This window comes from Pongo abelii, chromosome 5, assembly GCF_028885655.2.
Source record: "Pongo abelii isolate AG06213 chromosome 5, NHGRI_mPonAbe1-v2.0_pri, whole genome shotgun sequence".
In the NCBI taxonomy this organism is placed as follows: Eukaryota; Metazoa; Chordata; class Mammalia; order Primates; family Hominidae; genus Pongo; species Pongo abelii.
Window position 1 is genome coordinate 150,067,376 of NC_071990.2, and position 20,059 is coordinate 150,087,434.

General features: G+C 39.5%; 1 protein-coding gene across 8 annotated transcripts in view; it reads left to right on the forward strand.

Annotated features, from left to right (window-relative positions):
- Positions 1-20,059, forward strand: part of SASH1 (SAM and SH3 domain containing 1) — a 281,596-nt gene that overhangs the window by 212,898 nt on the left and 48,639 nt on the right. For all 8 annotated transcript variants that reach the window (XM_063725047.1, XM_063725046.1, XM_054558281.2 and 5 more), the window contains one exon: positions 4,307-4,408. In XM_063725047.1, the coding sequence (XP_063581117.1) occupies positions 4,307-4,408 (102 nt within the window). The remainder of the gene's footprint in view (positions 1-4,306; positions 4,409-20,059) is intronic.

Sequence of the window (20,059 nt, forward strand, 5' to 3'; positions counted from 1 at the left end):
CTTGGTGAGAAGAAACAAGAGGGAGAGGGGAGGTGCCTGGCTCTTTTATAACTACTGCTCTTTGGGGAACAAATAGAGTGAGAAATCACCTTCCCCACCCCTCCCCAGGGTATTAAACTATTCTTATGGCCTAAACACCTCTCTTTAGGCCCCCATCCCCAATATTGGAATTCAATTTCAGTATAAGGTTTGGGGAAAGAGACATCCAAACTATATATAGCATTGTGCAAGTGGCTTATTGAAAGAAGGCTTTTAAGAGAAACCTCTTAAAAGTGAGGGAGAAAGATGAAGTTGGACAGAGATGTGATTTCAGGAGGAGTCTAGCCTCACTCAGCCTGATTCCAAAGGGAGTGGGGAGCCCTGGAGGGTGAATGGCATTGTAGAGTTTGTCATGCCAGGGATGAGATGTCTGAAAGCTGATTGGGGATGGGGAGCAGCCATCTAGATATCTTTGTGGAGACAGCTTCTTTTAGTCATGTTCTCTAGAGCAGGGTATGTGAATTTATACCTATAGGACATTCTTGTAAAGTCATTAAGGTAATCTGGGCATCTGGTATACCAGAGCACAAGATTATGAACCAGGAACCTAGATGTATTGTTGAGTAATTTCCTTATAAAAGCGACTGTGCATCAAATCACAGAGATTTGGACACATATAGAGTCCATAGGAGATTTTTAAAAAATTGATCCCATGGGGAGAAGTTGGAAAGGATTTATCTCAAAAGAAGCAGAAAAGAACTTAATCACAGTCTTCAAGTGCCTGAGGGTTGTTAAAGAGTACATCTTTCAGATGTCCTGGAGAATGTTTGATTGTTTGTTTGTTTTTAAAATCTCTACTGAGGACAGATTAGAAAGAAATGAATTTAAAAAGCAGCTGGAGTGGATTTCAGTTTAATATAATGTAAATGCTCTTTATAGTAAGCACTAGTAGAAATTGGAACATTATGATATATCTCTCCCTAAAGGTCTCCAAGATGGAATGAGCATTACTCTTTTAAAGATGGCCATCACTCTAAAAAATCATGTCCTGGACTTCAACTGTGAGAAAACAATGAGATTTGGGAACACAGGATGTGAGGGAATGTTTTTGCTTAAGACACACACACACACCTTAAAATGTCATTATTTTATAACTCCTGGAATTAATGTAAAACACTACAGATTTGCTTTAAAAGGTATACATCCTTTAATGAAATTACAAATGGTCGTGCCTTCATGAAATTATAATTAAACCAAAACTTCTCGAACCAAAGTGGAATATAAAAATGTAATTATAACAGGTAATTATCCATGTAATAACTGTGCAATTACATGCGTTTTTTTTTTTTTTTCCTGTGCAGTGCACTTAAAAAAAAATAGAGAGATTGTTTTGTAACTTTAAAACACTTAGAGTTGTGTAATTAGGATAATTTAAAAAACCAGTTGCTAGGTGCAGTGGCTCACGCCTCCAGTCTCAGCACTTTGAGAGGCCAAGGCAGGTGGATCACTTGAGCCTAGGACATCGACACCAACCTGGGCATCATGATGAAACCTCATCTCTACAAAAAATACAAAAAAATTATCTGGATGTGATGCCATGCCCCTGTAGTCCCAGCTACTCGGGAGGCTGAGATGGGAGGATTGCTTGAGTCAGGGAGATCAAGGTTGCAATGAGCCGTGATTGCACTACTGCACTCCAGCCTGGGCAACAGAGCGAGACCCTGTTACAGAAAACAAACCGAAAAACCAGTTAAGTAGCAAAGTTTGGGTAGGGCACATAATTAAAATCTCTATCAGAAGAGCACACATAGTTTTAGGCTCCAAAGTAGAGAGCAGAGATGAGCATACAGCAGGGAAAAAAAAATCATCATATATGATTGACTAGTTAGAAATTTGTACCTGTTTTCCTTAAAGCTGAAAGGTATTTAGTGGCTCCTAGGAGATGCAGCTAAGGTTGGGTATAAACATGGACTAGAGACCTGGAGACCTGATAATCTCATGATAATCCCATTTTCCAATGGACAGATACTCTCAATCATACAGGGAGAATGTAGCATTTCACAAGCCAATATATCAAAATGGAGAGAACATCCTAGTGTATAACATAATGTAAAGACTGGAACAATCTAAGTGTCCCTAATGTAATGGAAAGATTAAAATGATTAATACCCCTAATACCCAAAAGTTTAAACATGTCAAGTTAATGTGAACTTTGAGCTTTCTTTTCTCTGAAAGCACAATGGTAATAATAATAGTATTATGCTAACTCTATTGCTTTGATACAGTGTGCTGAGAGTTTTGCTGCATTATCATAGTTAATTCTGGTAACAGCTCTGTAAGACAGATTTATTGTCATGCCTGTTGTCCAGGTGGAGGAACCGAAACATAGAGGGGTTAAATAATTTGTCCTCAGGCCTCCCAGCTGGTATTTGGTTCTGCATTCAAGCTCTTACTCAATAATCAATACTGCCTACCTCCTCCCACATATATGCAGAAAAGAATTTCGCAGGTTGAAATCACAGTTTTGAAAGTGGCTTTTTCCTAGAGGAATAACTGTCATTGTCGTGGCGTTACCACATCCTCAAGCTCCAGGGCTTCGGGATTGTCCAGTCACCATCACGTGGGCTAGCAGGTTCAATTATTTCTGTTTTTAAGTTGCTTGGCACATGGAACATGATTTGATCACTGTCTTAAATTCATATGTGCACACTGCTTTGTAATAGGGTTTGAATGCAGTGACAATTGTTTTGAACCCCAGAGCTCAGTTTCTGTGTAACACTCTCTCACATATGCCATTCTGAAAGATCTCATCTTGCTAAGTTAAATTTGCTCACTTATTTGGGAAGTATAGTAAAAGACGTTATAAAAAATTTTTTAAAGTAAATCTGCTCACTTTGCTATAGCCTTCTTTCTTTCTTTTCTTTCTTTCCTCGGAGTTTCGCTCTTGTCGCCCAGGCTGGAGTGCAATGGCGCGATCTCGGCTCACTACCACCTCCGCCTCCCAGGTTCAAGCGATTCTGCTGCCTCAGCCTCCTGAGTAGCTGGGATTACAGGCATATGCCACCACGCCCAGCTAATTTTTGTGTTTTTAGTAGAGATGAAGTTTCACTATCTTGGCCAGGCTGGTCTCGAACTCCTGACCTCAGGTGATCCACCTGTCTTGGCCTCCCAAAGTTCTGGGATTACAGGTGTGAGCTACTGCGCCTGGCCTGCTATAGGATTTCAATTGTCTTTCTGTGTTTTTCAAAAACTAGAAACCTTGTTTCTGAACATAAACTTTTAATATCTCTAAGATCTCAATAGAGAGACCATCCTCAAAGGTCTCCAATAACCCCATAACATTTGTTAGGTGATAGCATGGGACTAGCAACTTGAAGCCATTTTGAACAAGACAAACGTGATTTTTAAAAATCTGTTTCAGGGTTGGGTGTGGTGGCTCACACCTGTAACCCCAGCATTTTGGGAGGCTGAAGGGGTGGAACACTTGAGCTCAGGATTTTGAGACCAGCCTGGGCAACATGGCGAAACCACATCTCTACCAAAAAAAAAAAAATACAAAAATTAGGTGGGCATGGTGGTGCATGCCTGTAGTCCAGGCTAGCTGGGATGCTGGGGTGGGATCACTTGAGCCTGGGAGGTCAAATCTTCAGTGAGCCATGATTGCACCACTGCACTGTAGCCTGGGTGACAGAGTGAGACTCTGTCTCAACAACAACAACAAATATATATATGTATGTTTTATATATATATATATATATCTGTAAAACAACAAATATATATATACACACAGATATATAAATATATACACACACACATATGTATATATGTACACACACACACACACATATATATGTTTCAGGATTTGACCCCATTTCACTAAAATGTCTGTAGTCCATCATTTTCTCTTCCTAAAAAGGACATGCATGTTTTTGACTTACACACTTGGAAAGGTAATTCAGAGGCCAAACTACAGACAATTTCTTTATAATCAAGCTGAGGAAACAGAAGTTTTGATGTTGGAGGGGGAAAGTGAAAATTCTTTCTGGAACACAGGATACGAAGAGTCCATTTTGCTTGTTGATTTGACTTAGATGAAAACCCATAGGGCAGGGTACTTATCTTCCTCTTGGTTTTGGGAGAGGTGTCTGGCTGGTACTTAGTTACCAAAACTGGCATGAAATAGGTACCCAAAGTGATCTCTCTGCTGCTTGAGCACAAGATTATGAAACAGGAACTTAGATGTATTATTTGAGTCATTTCCCTGTAAAAGGTCTGGCCAGGGTCTGGCCATTCTTTCCATTTCAGTATCCATTTCTTCTTGTTACAGCTCAAGGAATACGAGGCCCAGCACCGGCAGTCGGCTGCCCTGGATCCTGCTGACTGGCCAGATGGTTCTTACCCAACATTTGATGGCTCATCAAACTGCAATGTGAGTTTATCACGTCTTTGACATCTTGATCACCTACGCTGATAAGGGACAGTCTTCACCATTTTAGTCTTTGGATTTCTTTTTGCAACTTCCGACTCGCACCTGGGTCTGCAAAGAGGTGTCTGTTCATATAGATTGCTTATTTTCTCTACCTGACAGAGACTCATCTACAGTCAAAATAGTGTTATCATGCTGGGGTTTTGTTTTTTATTTTTTTATTGCAGTAAAGTACACATAACATGACATTTACCATATCAGCAATTTTAAAGTGTTCGGTGATACTGATACTGTTAATGATATTGATCATTAAGTACATTCACATCGCTGTCCAACCAGCATCATAATTTACTTTCAGAAGTTTTTCATCATTTCAAACCAAAACTCTGTTCCAATTAAACAATAACTCTCCCTACGCCCCCGCCTCACCCACCTCCACACACACCCTGCCCCTGGAAGCCACCATTCTACTTTCTGCCCCTGTGAATTTGACTACTCTCAGTAGCTCATATAAGTGGAATTATACAATATTTGTCTTGTGTGTCTGGTTTATTTCACCTAGCATAATTCTTTCAAGGTTCATCCACGCTGCAGCATGTATCAGAACTTCATCCCTTTTTACGGATAAATAATATTCCACTATATGTGTATACCACATTTTTTTATCCATTCATCTGTTAATGGACACTTAGGTTGCTTCCAGCTTTTAGCCATTATGAGCAACGCTGCTCTGAACACTGGTGTACAAATATCTCTGAGTCTCTGCTTTCAATTCTTTTGCACATACCTAGCACATATCTAGGGGTAGAGTTTCTGGATCATATAGTAATTCTGTATTTACCTTTTTGAGGAACTGCCATATTTTTTTTTCACAGTAGCTGTTTTACCTTCCTGCCCACAATGTACAAAACTTCCAAATTCTCGCCTTTCTCATCAACACTTGTTATTGTACTTTTTTGATAATAATTATCCTAATGGTGTGAAATGGTATCTCATCGTGATTTTGATTTGCATTTCCCTCAAGCATCTTTCATATGTTCATTGGCCATTTGTGTATCATCTTTGTAGAAATGTCTAAGTCTTTTGCCTGGTCTTCAGTTATGTTGTTTTGCTGCTGTTGTTAGCTTGCAGGGGTTCTTCCTATTTTCTGGATATTAATCCCTTATCAGATACATGATTTGTAAATATTTCCTCCCACTCTGTGGGTTGCCTTTTAACTCTCTTGATAGTGTCCTTGATGCACACACTTTTAAATTTTGAAATCTAGTGTGTCTATTTGTTTTTTTGTTGCCTGTGCTTTTGGTGTCATATCCAAAAAATCATTGCCAAATCTAATATCTTGAAGACGTTGCCCTCTGTTTTTTTCTGAGGGTTTCATAGTTTTAGCCTTTAAGTTTAGGTTTTTGACCTGTTTTGAGTTAATATTTGTATATGATGAAATGTATGGGTCCAACTTCATTCATTTGCATGTGGTTATCCAGTTTTCCCAGAACCATTTGTTGAAAAGACTATCCTTTCCTCATTTTATGGTCATGGCATAGTTTTTGAAAATTAATTGATCATATATGTGATGATATATTTCTGGGCTCTCTATTTTATTCCATTGGACTATCTGTGTCATTTTGCTAGTACCATGCTGTTTTGATTACCATAGCTTTATAGTAAGTTTTGAAATTAGGAAGTATGACACCTCCAATTTTGTTCTTGTTTTTTAAGGTTGTTTTGGCTATTTAAAGGTTCCTTGAGATTGCACATTAATCTTAGTTTGAGTTTTTCTATTTTTGAAAAATATATCGTTGGGATATTGATAGGGATTGCATTGAATCTTTAGATTGACTCGGGTAATATCATTTTAACTATATGAAATCTTCCAGTCAATGAACATAGGGTATCTTTCCATTTATTTATGTCTTCATTAATTTCTTTCAGCAGTGTTTTGCAGTTTTCAGTATATAAGTCTTGCTTCCTTAATTAAGTTTATTTCCAAGTATTTTATTCTTTTTGATGTTATTGTAAATGACAATGCTTTTTACATTTTTTTCAAATTGTTCATTGCTAGTGTATAAAAATGCAGTGGATTTTCATGCATTGATATTCTATCCTGTCACTTTGCTGAATTTATTAGCTATATAGGCTGTGTGTGTGTGTGTGTGTGTGTGTGTGTGTGTGTGTATAGTGTTACGGTTTTCTGTATATAAGATCGTGTCTTCAGGAGGCTGAGGTGGGAGGATTGCTTGAGCCCAGAAGGCCAAGGCTGCAGTAAGCTGTGATTGTACCACTGCCCTCCATCCCATCTTAAAAACAAACAAACAAACAAACAAAAACCAAGAAAACAAGATCATGTCTTCTGCAAGATAATAATAATAATAACAATAATTATTATTATTATTATTTAACTTTTTCCTTTCCATCTTACGTACCTTGTATTATTCACACTGTTTCAATATGACCAAAACACTACTTCTTATTCTACAAGTTCCACAGGGATGATAGGAATGAAGGCTCCAGAATTTCATATAGGCTTTTTTTTTTTTGATGGAGTCTTGCTCTGTCACCTAGGCTGGAGTGCAGTGGCGCGATCTCGGCTCATTGCAACCTCCACCTCCCAGGTTCCAGCGATTCTCCTGCCTCAGCCTCCCGAGTAGTTAGGACTACAGGTGCGCACTCCCACACTCAGCTAAGTTTTGTATTTTTTAGTAGAGACAGGGTTTCACCATATTGGCCAGGCTGGTCTCAAACTCCTGACCTTGTGATCCACCCACCTCAGGCTCCCAAAGTGCTGGGATTACAGGTGTGAGCCACTGCACCCGGCCTCATACAAACATTTTAGGGTGCCTTCTTCACAATCTGTGGAGCAGAAACAGAAGGAATTACCTCTTTTCATGTATTACATAGTTGTGTTTTGTTTTTTAGGTTATCTCATCCTTAAAATTTGGAAACAACCCCATCTCCCTGTCTTCAGTCTCTTGTCTTTTCGTATCTATGTTCCATGCAACCAGTCATCTTTCTAAAACATCCCTCTTTTCTTGCAGTTATGTTTTGAAAAGGCTGATGGTTTTCCATTTCTATAAGATAAATTCCACCCTTCTTGGCACACTTAAAATTCTGTGTGATCTCGCTTTAATCGATTTCTTAAATCTCATATTCTATCTCCACACCCAATACCCTATACACCAGACATATTGGACCCCATATGCATGACTGGACAAACCTTGTACTTTTCATTCTTCTGCACTTTAACTCATGTAATTTTCTTTATCTAAAATGTTTTCCTCCAAAATTTTCCTGGTAAAAATCTGAGTTTTTCAAGGTGGAGTCCAACTGTTCCTTCCTCTCTGAAACTTTCCTTCCCGTCCTCAAGCGTATTTATTGCTTCCTATTATGTGCTTTTGTTAAACTGGCTTTATAGATCAAACCTAAACAATTATCCTAGCATATCGAAATTGGTTGTACATATTTCAGCCTCCTTGGAAATAGTGACCCCCTTGGGCAAGAAAGACTGTATTCTTTGTCTCTCCAATGTCCAGCTCCTATAGAAATGTTTCAAGAAGAGCATTGTATTTGAACATTCATTCTTTTTTGTTGTTGTGCTTGAGATGGAGTCTCACTCTGTTGCTCAGGCTGGAGTGCAGCGGCATGATCTCGGCTCACTGCAACTTCTCAGCTCATTGCAACTTCTCAGCTCATTGCAACTTCCGCCTCCTGGGTTCAAGCAATTGTCCTGCCGCAGTGTCCCGATGAACTGGGATTATAGGCATGTGCCACAACGCCAAACTAATTTTTCTATTTTTAGTAGAGATGGGGTTTCGCCATGTTGACCAGGTTGGTCTCGAACCTCTGACCTCAGGTGATTTACCCGCCTCGGCCTACCAAAGTACTGGGATTACAGGCGTGAGCCACCGTACCTGGCCTGAACATTCATTCTTCCTGGTTGCCTTAAGAGCTTGTTTTATGTCTTGCAACTACAGATTCAGTCTTTACCTTTTTTTGTATCTAAGCAACAAATGGCAGTTTATCAGAAATAAATATAATCCTCCCATCATCTCCCAATTTCCTGAATCAAGCACCAGATTTCCACTGCAGCTAAAAAACAAACAAAGGATTATGAACTTGAAAGCCCTGCCTGGTTTACTTTTGTGTGAAAGTGACTGAGACATTACCGTTTATAATAATAAATGTGTCATAGGCCAGCCAGGAGTGTGTCCCGGGACGATGAGGTAATCAAAAGAGCCATGTCCATGGTTATCAATGTGCCTTTTTGGGTCTCTAATCCTCAAGTCCTAAATTCTAACATAATATAGATGTAAATCATGAACCCAAAGGATCATGAGGAATAAATACAATAACTCAGAACTGATTCAAACCCAACTTGGGGGAGAAAACAAAGACCCAATTGTCCATACTGGGTCCCTTAGTATCAGACCCACTGTATACTGTCCTGATTAATAGCATCTGAGTCAGGGGAGAGGTTAGAAGACTTTGTCCATTCAGAGAAACAGGACTGTAGTAAAACCTCACACACTTAGACTTCAAAGAGAGAAGCTTGTTTTGTTTAGGAAAAAGTTAATGTAAGTATTATCAAGCATTTAGAACAAGCTGCTGAGAAAGCATTATTAAGCATTGGTTTATGAGACCCCTTTCAGAGGGCTGGTCAGAACTATTACCTAGATATAAATTGTGAGAATGAAATGGGTTCTTCTTAATAGGTGGAACATTTCATTCTCTTCAGCATTTCTTTATTCATTTGGGAGGCATTTATGGAGCCCTTGCTATATAGCAGGCATTGTGCTAGATGTTTGAGTTATAAAAGTAAAGGAGAAAGAGAAAGGTCCTTTTCTGACAGTTTATGCTTTAGAGCAGAGGTTAAAATCACACCCATGTGGCTGGGCACAGTGGCTCACGCCTGTAATCCCAGCACTTTGGGAGGCTGAGGCAGGTGGATTATCTGAGGTCAGGAGTTTGAGACCATCCAGGCCAACATGGTGAAACCCTGTCTCTACAAAAATACAATCAAAAATTAGCCGGATATGGTGGCCTGTGCCTATAGTCCCAGCTACTTGGGAGGCTGAGGCAAGAAAATCTTTTGAACCCAGGAGGCAGAGGTTGCAGTGAGCCAAGATCGCAAGACTGCACTCCAGCCTGGGCAATAGAGCGAGACTCTGTCTCATAAAATGTATATAAATAAATATATAAAAAAAAAATCATACTCGTGTGCACACAGATTTGAGATGCCATATACACATTTGCATTACTAACTTCTTACCAAACGATTTCTTCATAGATGGCTCGCAAATAAATTCAGCCTGTCTTAGTTAGACCTAGGGCCAGAAATACCATATGCTTCCTCCTCTCAGAGCACAGTCTTCCAGAAGTTCTGAAGAGTGACTTCTCTTTTGGCTGAGAGGCGTAGGTGATGATAGGCTAGTCAGCAATGCAGTTTTTTGAAGCAGTTGATTTACTCTGTGTATTTTGCTAGCTGACTTTCTGCCAACACCCATGCCCCCCTCTGGTCATGCTGTTCAGAGCTACAACCCACCACCATCACCACTGAAGTTTGCTTGAACTTGATTGTAATCCTAAGGTATATATATGACCCTTGCCCCTCTTACTCTGGCTTTAGCCTGTTCTGCATTTTTATGAAGAGTTGGCCAGAAACCCCATCCAAAATATTCATTCTCATTATTTTAGATTTTCCTCTATGGCAGAGCAGTTAATTTCAGAATTCAGCCACCACGGGTTATAGGCGCTTTGAATATTTTTTGTGCAAGAGCCGGAGCTTTTCTGTTTTCTATCGATTCCTTTCTAGAATACAGAGATGTGAATAGCCCACTGGCTCGAATCAGGAATGCCCAGGCCATGAAAGTTTTAGGGATCACAAGGCCTTTGTCACCAGACCTCAATGCCTATATTGATGCCTGTCATGCCTTAGGATTTCATTTGCATTGATTTCATAGGCTTCCCCACCCCCATCGCTGAAATTAGATAATCGCGTGTTGCCTCACAGTAAATCCATATGCACATTCCTAGTTTCCAAGAGTGTAAAGTACTAAAGATAGTTACCAGGGGAAGTGAAAAATAGCTTTCCCTTTGCCAGAGAAGAATCTGTTTTGTGCTGTTTTCCATTAATAATAAACTTCTGTTGGGAGTGCTAAAAGTTTTAAAAGAGATTTTTGAAAAAAAAAAAAAAGATATTTTTGGTTGAGAGCTTAGCTCGATTTCTTATTAAATGTCTGCACATTTATTTATTATCTTTCATTTTAATTTAGTTTGGTAAGTTTATTTTCTCCTTTGCCTCCTGCAAGGAGGGATGATTGTAAGAGTTCTCAAGCTTTGTGCCTTAAGGTTCAGTTTATTTTCTAGTTAAGAAGACATTTAAAGAAATTATGATCTCTTTTTTACCGGGTTTTCTAGCTTTTTGCTAACGTAAGTTGTAAATCATGTTTTTTCTGTTTTTAGAAAGCTGGTGGGTAAGAGTTAGTGATCTATACCTGGTACTTGAATATTAATAAAAATGTTTTTTGTGAAAGATCTTTCCAAATCAAAAGTCATTTGATGGCAATCTTATTTAAAATGTTTTAACAATATATATAATGTATGAAGAAAAATGAAAGCAACAACCATGACAACAAAGCACAAGATGGGCTAGAGTCATCTTTATCGTTCAGTAGATTTTTCACTTCATAGCAAAATGTGTTCCAGGAAAAGCTGGAATTGTGTTTCTGTAACTGGAGTTCCTTACAAGGATGGAGGACCTCTAGGGAAATGTTGTTCTGAGTGAGTAAAGCAAGTCATCGTTTCATAACTGATCACTTTTGCTTTTGGGGAGTTTTAGAGTTGGGAAATATTTGTGCAAAGAATGTTATACAGGAGGCTGAGGCAGGAGAATAGCTGGAATCCTGGAGGTGGAGGTTGCAGTGAGCCGAGATCACGCCACTGCTCTCCAGCCTGGCGACAGAGCCAGACTCCGTCTCAAAAAAACAAAAAACAAAAACAAAAAAAAGAATGTTATAACTGTGGGCTTGTGGCCTTATAACACCACCTTACCTCCATGTGTGCACTCTTCATAGCCTTCCATTCAACCATATGTACGTTTTTGTCACTAATTTGGTTTGAGGCAGAGAGAGCCATGTGGTTGAACTGTGTCCAAAACTTTGGGCAACAGACACAGAACATCGTGGAGCTATTTTCAATGTTTCCTCGATTGAGGACTTCCAAGGTCTCAACCAAAATATCCCCAGATTATAAGATCTTTTAGTTGGCACCTTTTAAATCTTTTTGGGACTTTCTAAAATTGTAAACCATAAACATGTGCCTCTCCAGTGGCCAGGTTTTACTTAGAGTTTTCAATGTCCTTTCACCTGCCTCAATAACAGACATTGTCTTCAAGCCAGAGGATTCAGTTTCGAAGTTTTGGAAGGAAAGGTAGTCACAGCCCTAGTCGAAATAGAACATTCTGAAAGATAATTTATTAATAACAATTCTGGTATGTGCTGAAAGCCAGGGCACCGGCAGGAGTTCCTTTTAAGTGGTTCTTGTGGTAAATGGCTTAATTTCCATTATGACACAAGAAAAGGTTAACACTGTAATCCCTTTTTATAGAATATGGTGGAAGAACAGTGCACACACTCATAAGGTGGCCTGAGCAGTTGTGATTTCACTGCTTTCTGGAGCAGAGTGGCAGCATCCTTCTACTTGTATAACCACTGTCCTCCTTTATAGAATCTGCTATTCTGAGCTCAACTCAAAATTTTAAAGGTTGACTATTCTTGCTGTGTTTATTTTGAATGTTTTTTTTTTTTTTTTAACTAGAGTAACTTTTAGACACTATCTTTAGGTTAAAATTTACCAGATGTTTTATTTTTACATTTCAAAGTTGTTAACATATAAACCTATATCATTAGCTTCATCATATGGAAAAGTCTGACCGCAAAGAAGATTTCTTTAATGGCAGCATATGATGAATTTACAAAATCTGCTCCCACCTATAAATATTCCCAGCAACCTAAAAAAATGTGTACAATTTTTATAGTTTTGCTGACTTGGATGACAGTGAATATTGATTAGATGCATAAATTATGTGAAGAGTGACACATTCCGTTGTACTTGAGTCGGCATTGTAGGTACAGTGAAAGTATCCCCAAGAAAATGATGGATTTTATTTCTACTGTCTTTCTATTCTTGTAATTAATTCATTTATTTTTTGAGAAGGAGTCTTGCTCTGTCACCCAGGCTGGAGTGCAGTGGCGCGATCTCGGCCCTCTGCAACCTCTACCTCCCGGCTTCAAGTGATTCTCCTGCCTCAGCCTCCGGAGTTGCTGGGATTACAGGTGCATGCCATCACGCCTGGCTAATTTTTTTTTTTTTTTTTTTTTGTATTTTTTAGTAGAGACAGGGTTTCACCATGTTGGCCAGGCTGTTCTCGAACTCCTGACCTCAGGTGATCCGCCTGCCTCGGCCTCCCAAAGTGCTGGAATTACAGACGTGTTTGATAAGGAAGTTTAAGAGAGGATAGATTCCAAGTATAAAAATAACTGTCATTTCTGAGTAAGCATTTTGCTTTGTAATGGTGTTTACTTTTTTTTTCCACTGCATCTCTTTTCCTAAGGGATCTTTTCATAACTCTGAGTGTGTGGGTTTAAATTTAAAAGGGTTCTAATTGGCAAGATGCTTTTTGGTTTTTACAGCTAGAAAATGGTTCTACTTATTGAAGCTCTAATGGTTGTCTTAGGATCATGTTCTTCAGTTCTTTATTTCTCACATGGAAGAAAAGTTTACTTGTTTGACTTGTAATATGACCAGGAGAAAGAAGAAACAAAACATAGTAATAATTTATCAGAAGGGATTTATGCCCTGTATCCTTGGGACAGGTATCAGCAATTCTGTATACCATGCATGCAGTATTACCTTGTGTAGATGAACCCTTTCCAAAAATCTTTCTATATGTAACTATGTTAAAATTAACTTTTATTGGCTGGGTGTGGTAGCCCATGCCTGTAATGCCAGCACTTTGGGAGGCTGAGGCAGGAGGATCACTTGAGGCCAGAAGTTCAAGACCAGCATGGGCTCTACATAAAATAAAAAAGTTAGCTGGGCATGGTGGCACACGCCTATAGTCCCAGCTACTCAAAGGGCTGAGTCGGGAGGATTTCGTGAGCCCAAGAGGCCAAAACTGCAGTGAGCTGTGATTGTACCACTGCACTCCAGCCTAGGTGAGAGAGCGAGACCCTGTCTCAAAAAAAAAAAAAAAAAAGTAAAAAAATTTTTAAAAATATAAAATAATGTATACTAATGTGTTTGAGACCTTCATATGATTATTCTGATTTTTATGGATAATTCTTACAAATTTTCATTTTATTTCACTGGGTAGGAGATTATAGGAGGAAGTATTACTCTGTATTTTAATAAAACCATGATTCTGAAACTAAAATGATAGTAAAATAAGAATATATTAAAGTTGTTATTAAAAGAGTAAAAGTAATAATTCCTTTAATCTACAACTTAGGATGAGACTAAAGGAAAAATCAATCCATTGGAAAAATATACATAGTGAGAGGTTTTGAGAAATGCCCATTTTGTTCCGTCTGGTTATAAGCTGCCCAGGAGCCATTGCTTAGGTGGCTTCTTGTCACTTCTTCTCTTCTGCCCTCCCATTCCCAGTCTTTTCTCTGGGACAGGGGCCAAAGTTTTCAGGCATGTATTTGTTCAGTCCCTAAGAGCACCATGTTTCCACAAAGTTACACAAGAAGAAAGCTGTTGCCTCTACTAGTCCCTGGAAACCAGGCCTTCGCCCTGCGTGGGCAAGAGAGGAGACTGGTTAAGCTCAGACTTGAGTCAGAGCTTGAGCTCAGATCCAAATCTCCCACCTATTAGCTCTGCATCTGTGGCCAGGCACTACATCTCTTTGTTATTTGATGTGAAGATCTTCTGCCCTTCCCGTCAACTGCCATTCTTAAAATACTTGAGTTCCCATAAAAGTGCTATTTTTGTACATGCCATTAACATGGTAGTAATGGCTTATATTCATGTATCAGCAGATAGGCTAGAATTGTCAGAACAAGCTTAATGTAAAAGTGCGTGTTTACTTGGTTACACTTTAACCAAACACATAAACAATTTGTTTTCTATTTCAGAAGGTATTATTGTATAAGTGGGTTTAAGGGTGGGTCTGGTATGATTTTAGCAAGCATGTTTGGACTTGGGAGTACTGTCTGTGAAGTGTGAGTAGTTATTGTACTGAAATAATCTAGGGCCCTACAGTGCTGATGACGTGGTCTCATGGAGTGTGTGGGTGTGCGTTCCATACCTGTTATGTCAGAAGGCACTCTCATGGCAGGCCCATTTGGCTCTTTGACTTTGGGAACTAACCAGGCACATCTTTATCATTACTGATTTCTACAGTTTCAGGAAGTTGAGGGTGCTTGCTGCTTGGAGGCCTTCCTCGACATATCAAGGGCTGGCCGGGCGTGGTGGCTGACGCCTGTAATCCCAGCTTTTTGGGAGGCCAAGGTGGGCGGATTGTCTGAGCTCAGGAGTTCTAGACCAGCCCGGGCAACATGGTGAAACCTCATCTCTACAAACAAACAAACAAACAAACAAACAAACACCAAATTTAGCTGGGCGTGGTAGTGTGCACCTGTAGTCCCAGCTACTTGGGGGGCTGAGGCGGGAGTATTGCCTGAACGAGGCTGTAGTGAGCTGTGTTCATGCCACTGCACTCCAGCCTGGGTGGCAGAGCAAGAACCTGTCTCTAAAAAAGAAAAAAAAAGAAAGAAAGAAAAAGAAAAACATATCAAGGGCCACATTGATAAAAACAAATGACAAAATAACCCAGATACTATATAACCTGAGGATACCTATTTTAAAAAAATTTATTTAAGATAGATTATGGATACAATTTGGTCTGTTGTTTCTTTCATTTGGTTGAACCTTGTGGAACTAGAGATACCAGACAGCTTTTGACCTTTAAAAGTGGTGATTTCCTTTGTTCAACCTAATAGATACATACCAAAGAGGATATGCCACATTTCCCCTGCTAGCTGATTATATTTCAGTACAGATATTTGTAATCTAATTTGGTTTAGAGATTGGCATTTCAGTTTGCAATCCCAGTTTCTTATTGTGCTCTTGGGAACAACGCTGGGGAAGTTGGGGATAAGAGGATTTCCATTACTTGTTCAATGTTATTGATTCATTACATGTCAATTCCTTGTTAAATCATTTGCCGTAGTGCCAGTCCTCATTTAATGGATGGGTTGGGGAGATACCCAGGCACTATTGTTGTTCATAAGTAGAATTTAGACTGCGGGCCATCTCCAACCTAAGCCTGCTTATTAGAATCATAGGTTGCCCATCACTTGTTTTGAGTCCATTTGAATGTTGTCACAATTACCCATTGTATCAAAATTCTTTTTTTTTTTTTTTTTTTTTTTTTTGAGATGGAGTCTCACTCTGTCGCCCAAGCTGGAGTGCAGTGGCACTATCTCGGCTCACTGCAACAAAATTCTTAGAACAATAGTCAGTCATCAGACAAATCATTTGGAAAGCAATATTTTAACACAACCAAATATTTTTACAGTATAATTTCTATCAAAATATCCTTTTATTCTCTTCTCTATCCCATTCATCTCCCTCTTTGTACCACACCACACTCCTAACTTTCTAATGTTCACTCTAATATTTATTATTAGTATTATGCTAATAGCATCACATAATTAGTTTATAAAAGGATGCAAATCTCTTCTTACACTGAGCATTTGACCCAAAGTGTAGGTTGAAAGAATGCCATCTTGAGCATTCTTTCATTTATTTGTGTGCAAGCGTTTATTGAGTACCCACTATGTGCCAGTCCTTGTACACAGGGAGCTTGGGTTTGAGAAAAAGATTAGATTAATAGATGGCATGGTTGTGGACTTCATTGAGATTTTCCTGCCTATTGTGATAGGTGCACACAGAAAGCCCAGCAAGCCCCAGCAAGAAGGGTCTGGGAAGCCTTCCCAGAGAAGGTGGTTGACACTGAGGAAGAGCTTTCCAGGAGAAGGAGAAATGTGTGTCAGGAGAGGGAGCAGCAAAGTCAGAGGTCTAGAGGAAGAACTGAGTAAATCGGAAAACTTGGGTAATATGAGAAAATTGGGTCAAGTAATATGAAGCATTTCTCTCTCTCAGTATTTTGACTTCTAGGGTATAGATTCTATTCTTTCCTTATTTTTATTTATAAATTGGTTCTGTAATAGGTTGTTTCCTTATTTCTGCAAACATTGAATTTATATCATTTATGTTTTTTATCTTGTCTTTGAGGTCTCATTTAATTGAATTCATGTTCTTATTAAATTATTTTATAGAGAGAAGCAACTATTAGGAATTTCTTCCTGTTCCTTGAGTTGAGATGATGAAGTGATGAGAGCAAAAGATTGGCTTTTTGTTTTTAATCTATGCTGCTGCTTTTCCCCGCCTCTCTTTGCCATAGTTTGTTTGTATAGTTGTCATGCATTTTTTTTTTTCACCTTCGTCCTGTTTGGGTGGCTCTGATCACATTCTCTCTTTGTGCTGATATTGAAGGTTATGTTTTGACCTGTTTGCCATGCTATCTGACAATAGATTTTTTTTCTCCTTTCAGGATGCAGTTGAGGACTTCATTTTGTGGTCCATTTATGTTTGTTGTTGCTACAACCTGGCCGTGATATATGGTGAAATGTGGTCTTCAATGGGATAGCTGGACTCTGCCTTTTCTCTCCTGAAACTGTGTTGAATGTGCCATATCATAGTTTATGCCCCCTGGTTCATAGCTGGGGTAATTGGTAGAATATAGCCATTCTGCCTTTCATTCATTTTTTGAATTTTAGAGACTGTATTTCAATCAAGAACAGCCTCATTTGACTTTCCATCGTTTCACTCATTGCTCTTCTGTAGCCATTTCCACTGCTTTTAGGTCAGAAAAAGATAAAGAGGTCACACAGTTTCCTTCCAGATTTGGAGTCACATGAAAGGATCCTGTGGATTCCTGCCAGCCTGGCCTTTGTGGAAGTTGTGGGCCTTTTCCAGTGGGCCTCAGAAATATGTTTCTTACCTTGTTCATGGAGTTTAGTACATTAGATTATGTAGCTTTCTCTCTTTGGTTGCTCTTGGCGCAATATTTTTGATAGTTTGTAGTGTTTTATTGTTTGTTTGTTTTTTCTTCTTGGGGGGCTTTTGCTTATTTCGTTAGTCGTTGTGAGAAAAATATTCTGTGGTTCAGTGTTCAGCAGAGTTCGTGACCTGACAGTTTTGCCAATTGGATGACCACAAACAACCTTTCTAGCTCGGAATAATTCCTCTCTGAAGGTATTGAGTCTAGATTTCTTCGGTTTGGAACTTGAAGTAAATTTGCTTATTTATTCTGCAAACATAAGGAGATTAACGTTAAGGTTGTAGATCGTCAGTCTAGGAGGTGACATTGGACCCTCCCGCCTCCAGCTTCGACAGATGACCACTGACCTGGTGGCATATGTTTGGCTTGGAGGAATGGTCTTGGTGGTCCCACCTTCCCTCCATTGCCATTTGGCTCCATCAGTTCTCTGTATTTCTGCATTGCCATTTGCCTAGACAAGGTTGTTTGGCAGCCCTGTCGGAGAAGTCATCATGCCTGATCCATGAGTCATTCAGCCTAAGATGCCATAAAAGTAATGTGACTTTGCAAACACCACCCAATCCCTTAGGAGACTTACGGCTTCTGGGATGAACACTTTCATCAGCTCCAGAAACTAGCGCCTTAAACGCATATGTAATTGCCCTACTTGGCAGTCCCATTCTGAATCATCCTTTTTCCATGGCATGTGAGAATTGGATGCCCTTGGGAATGAGTGGGTTTGGTGTTTTGCTTTAGTCTTCAGTGTGTCTGATCCCACAGATTTGCTCTGGATAACACTACCCCACTCTAAACAGAGGGACCTGTAGAGCTGTGGATTACCTTCCCCAACACTTTGTTTCCTAACTCACTTATTTAATATGAAACAACGCGTTTCTCTGACCTATGGTCAGGGTGACAAAGCCCCAGGCAGAAATGTCTTCCAAAGATTTACAGAGTGAAGGAGAAGCCAGTCCTCTCGCCTCTACTTACCTCTCTCTCCCCCCACCCATTCAGGAGAAAAGGCATTCTCTGCTCTGTGGCAACCTGCAGAATTGGGGTGGGAGGATTCACTTTTGCTTTATGTCTCCCTAGATCTGGCTGTAGGACTCCTGAGATTTTGTATTTTTCTCCCTTCTCCTCATGGGGGCGATTAAAAACGATTCAAAGTTCATGAGTTTAAGAAATAGATTACAGTTGATTAGGGAACATAACATCCATTTGCTGCTCCTTTGGTTTTATGGTTAAATTTTAATGCAATTTCTTAAGTGAATTAAGTGCTGACAAGGCTTTGCCCCTAAGGAATGGTAATATTACCTCAAATTCTCACATACTTTTTCCAAATAAAACTATCATGTAATTATCTTCTTCTCTCCGCCGCCGCCTCCTCCTCCGTCTCTTTCTTCAAATCTGGCAACAACTAGTTAATTTTGAAACTTCCAGGGAGATTATTTCAGTGTTCTGCTGCACCTCTGGGAGAAGAATGGAATCTCATCTTTTTTTTTCCGTATGCTAACCAAAATCTCCTAATTTCAGAGGGCAATGATGTCACCAGCTAATGAGCAAAATATTTCTTACTAAACAGATGAGTCCTCCCCTGACTCCTTTGTGATAAAAGAAAAAAAAAACTTACCCACAATGTGTTTCATATTTTCTACTGTTACTTCTAGCAACTCATAAACACACTTTTAAGTAACTCTAACTTTTTCGAACAGTGAGACTAATTTTTTTCTAAATACGAAGAAGAACACATTAACCTGATGACTGTGACCAAAAGGCCTCTGCCACGGCCCCAGAGTCAGTGCGGTGCCCCTGAGGTAGGGAGGGACTTTCAGTGCTTCACTTTTTGAACCGTGGAGGGAGATCAGGCAGTTGGAGAGATTATGAAATCAAGCTTGGGGAAGAGGAGGGCCGGGAAGCTCCTGTTGACTGATGTCACATGCTGTTTATAAAAGCAACAACATCAGCTGAGCTCTTCTTTGTCTAGATAGGAGGGCATCTAAGGTTGGGCTGGGATGGGTGGGAGAAGTAGGGCCCCAGGACCACGTAAATACTGGACTAGGCTCATGTAGGGACATGGAAATGTCCCTAAACCCGTGGCAGGTTCCTCTTCCCCTCACGGAAGTGTGCCTCAATTTCCTTAACCAGAGATGAGTCCTCCCACATCGAAATTCCTGTATCTCTGTGTTTTTCTCATGTGGTTGTCACGGTTGACCTTAACATTAATCATATTTCTGAACTTCTCTTGGGGCTCTCCCTACCCTCAGACTTCTAGATGATAACCTTTATAAACCCAGGGAATGCTGGCTTCCTCCTATTGCTATTCCTTGCCTTTCCTAATGCCTTGAATCAGTGCATTCATTCATTCATTCATTCATTTCAATCAGGAAATACCTGTTTAGCACAAACATAGATATTTATTTATCTAAATGGAAAAGAATATTGTAATTCTCAGTGTTGGTAACTGCTCCTGAGATTTTAAAACCATACAACATTTCTTCAGAGCAAGTTGTTAATATGTATCAAAAGTCTTAAAGACACACCCTTTTCCCCTT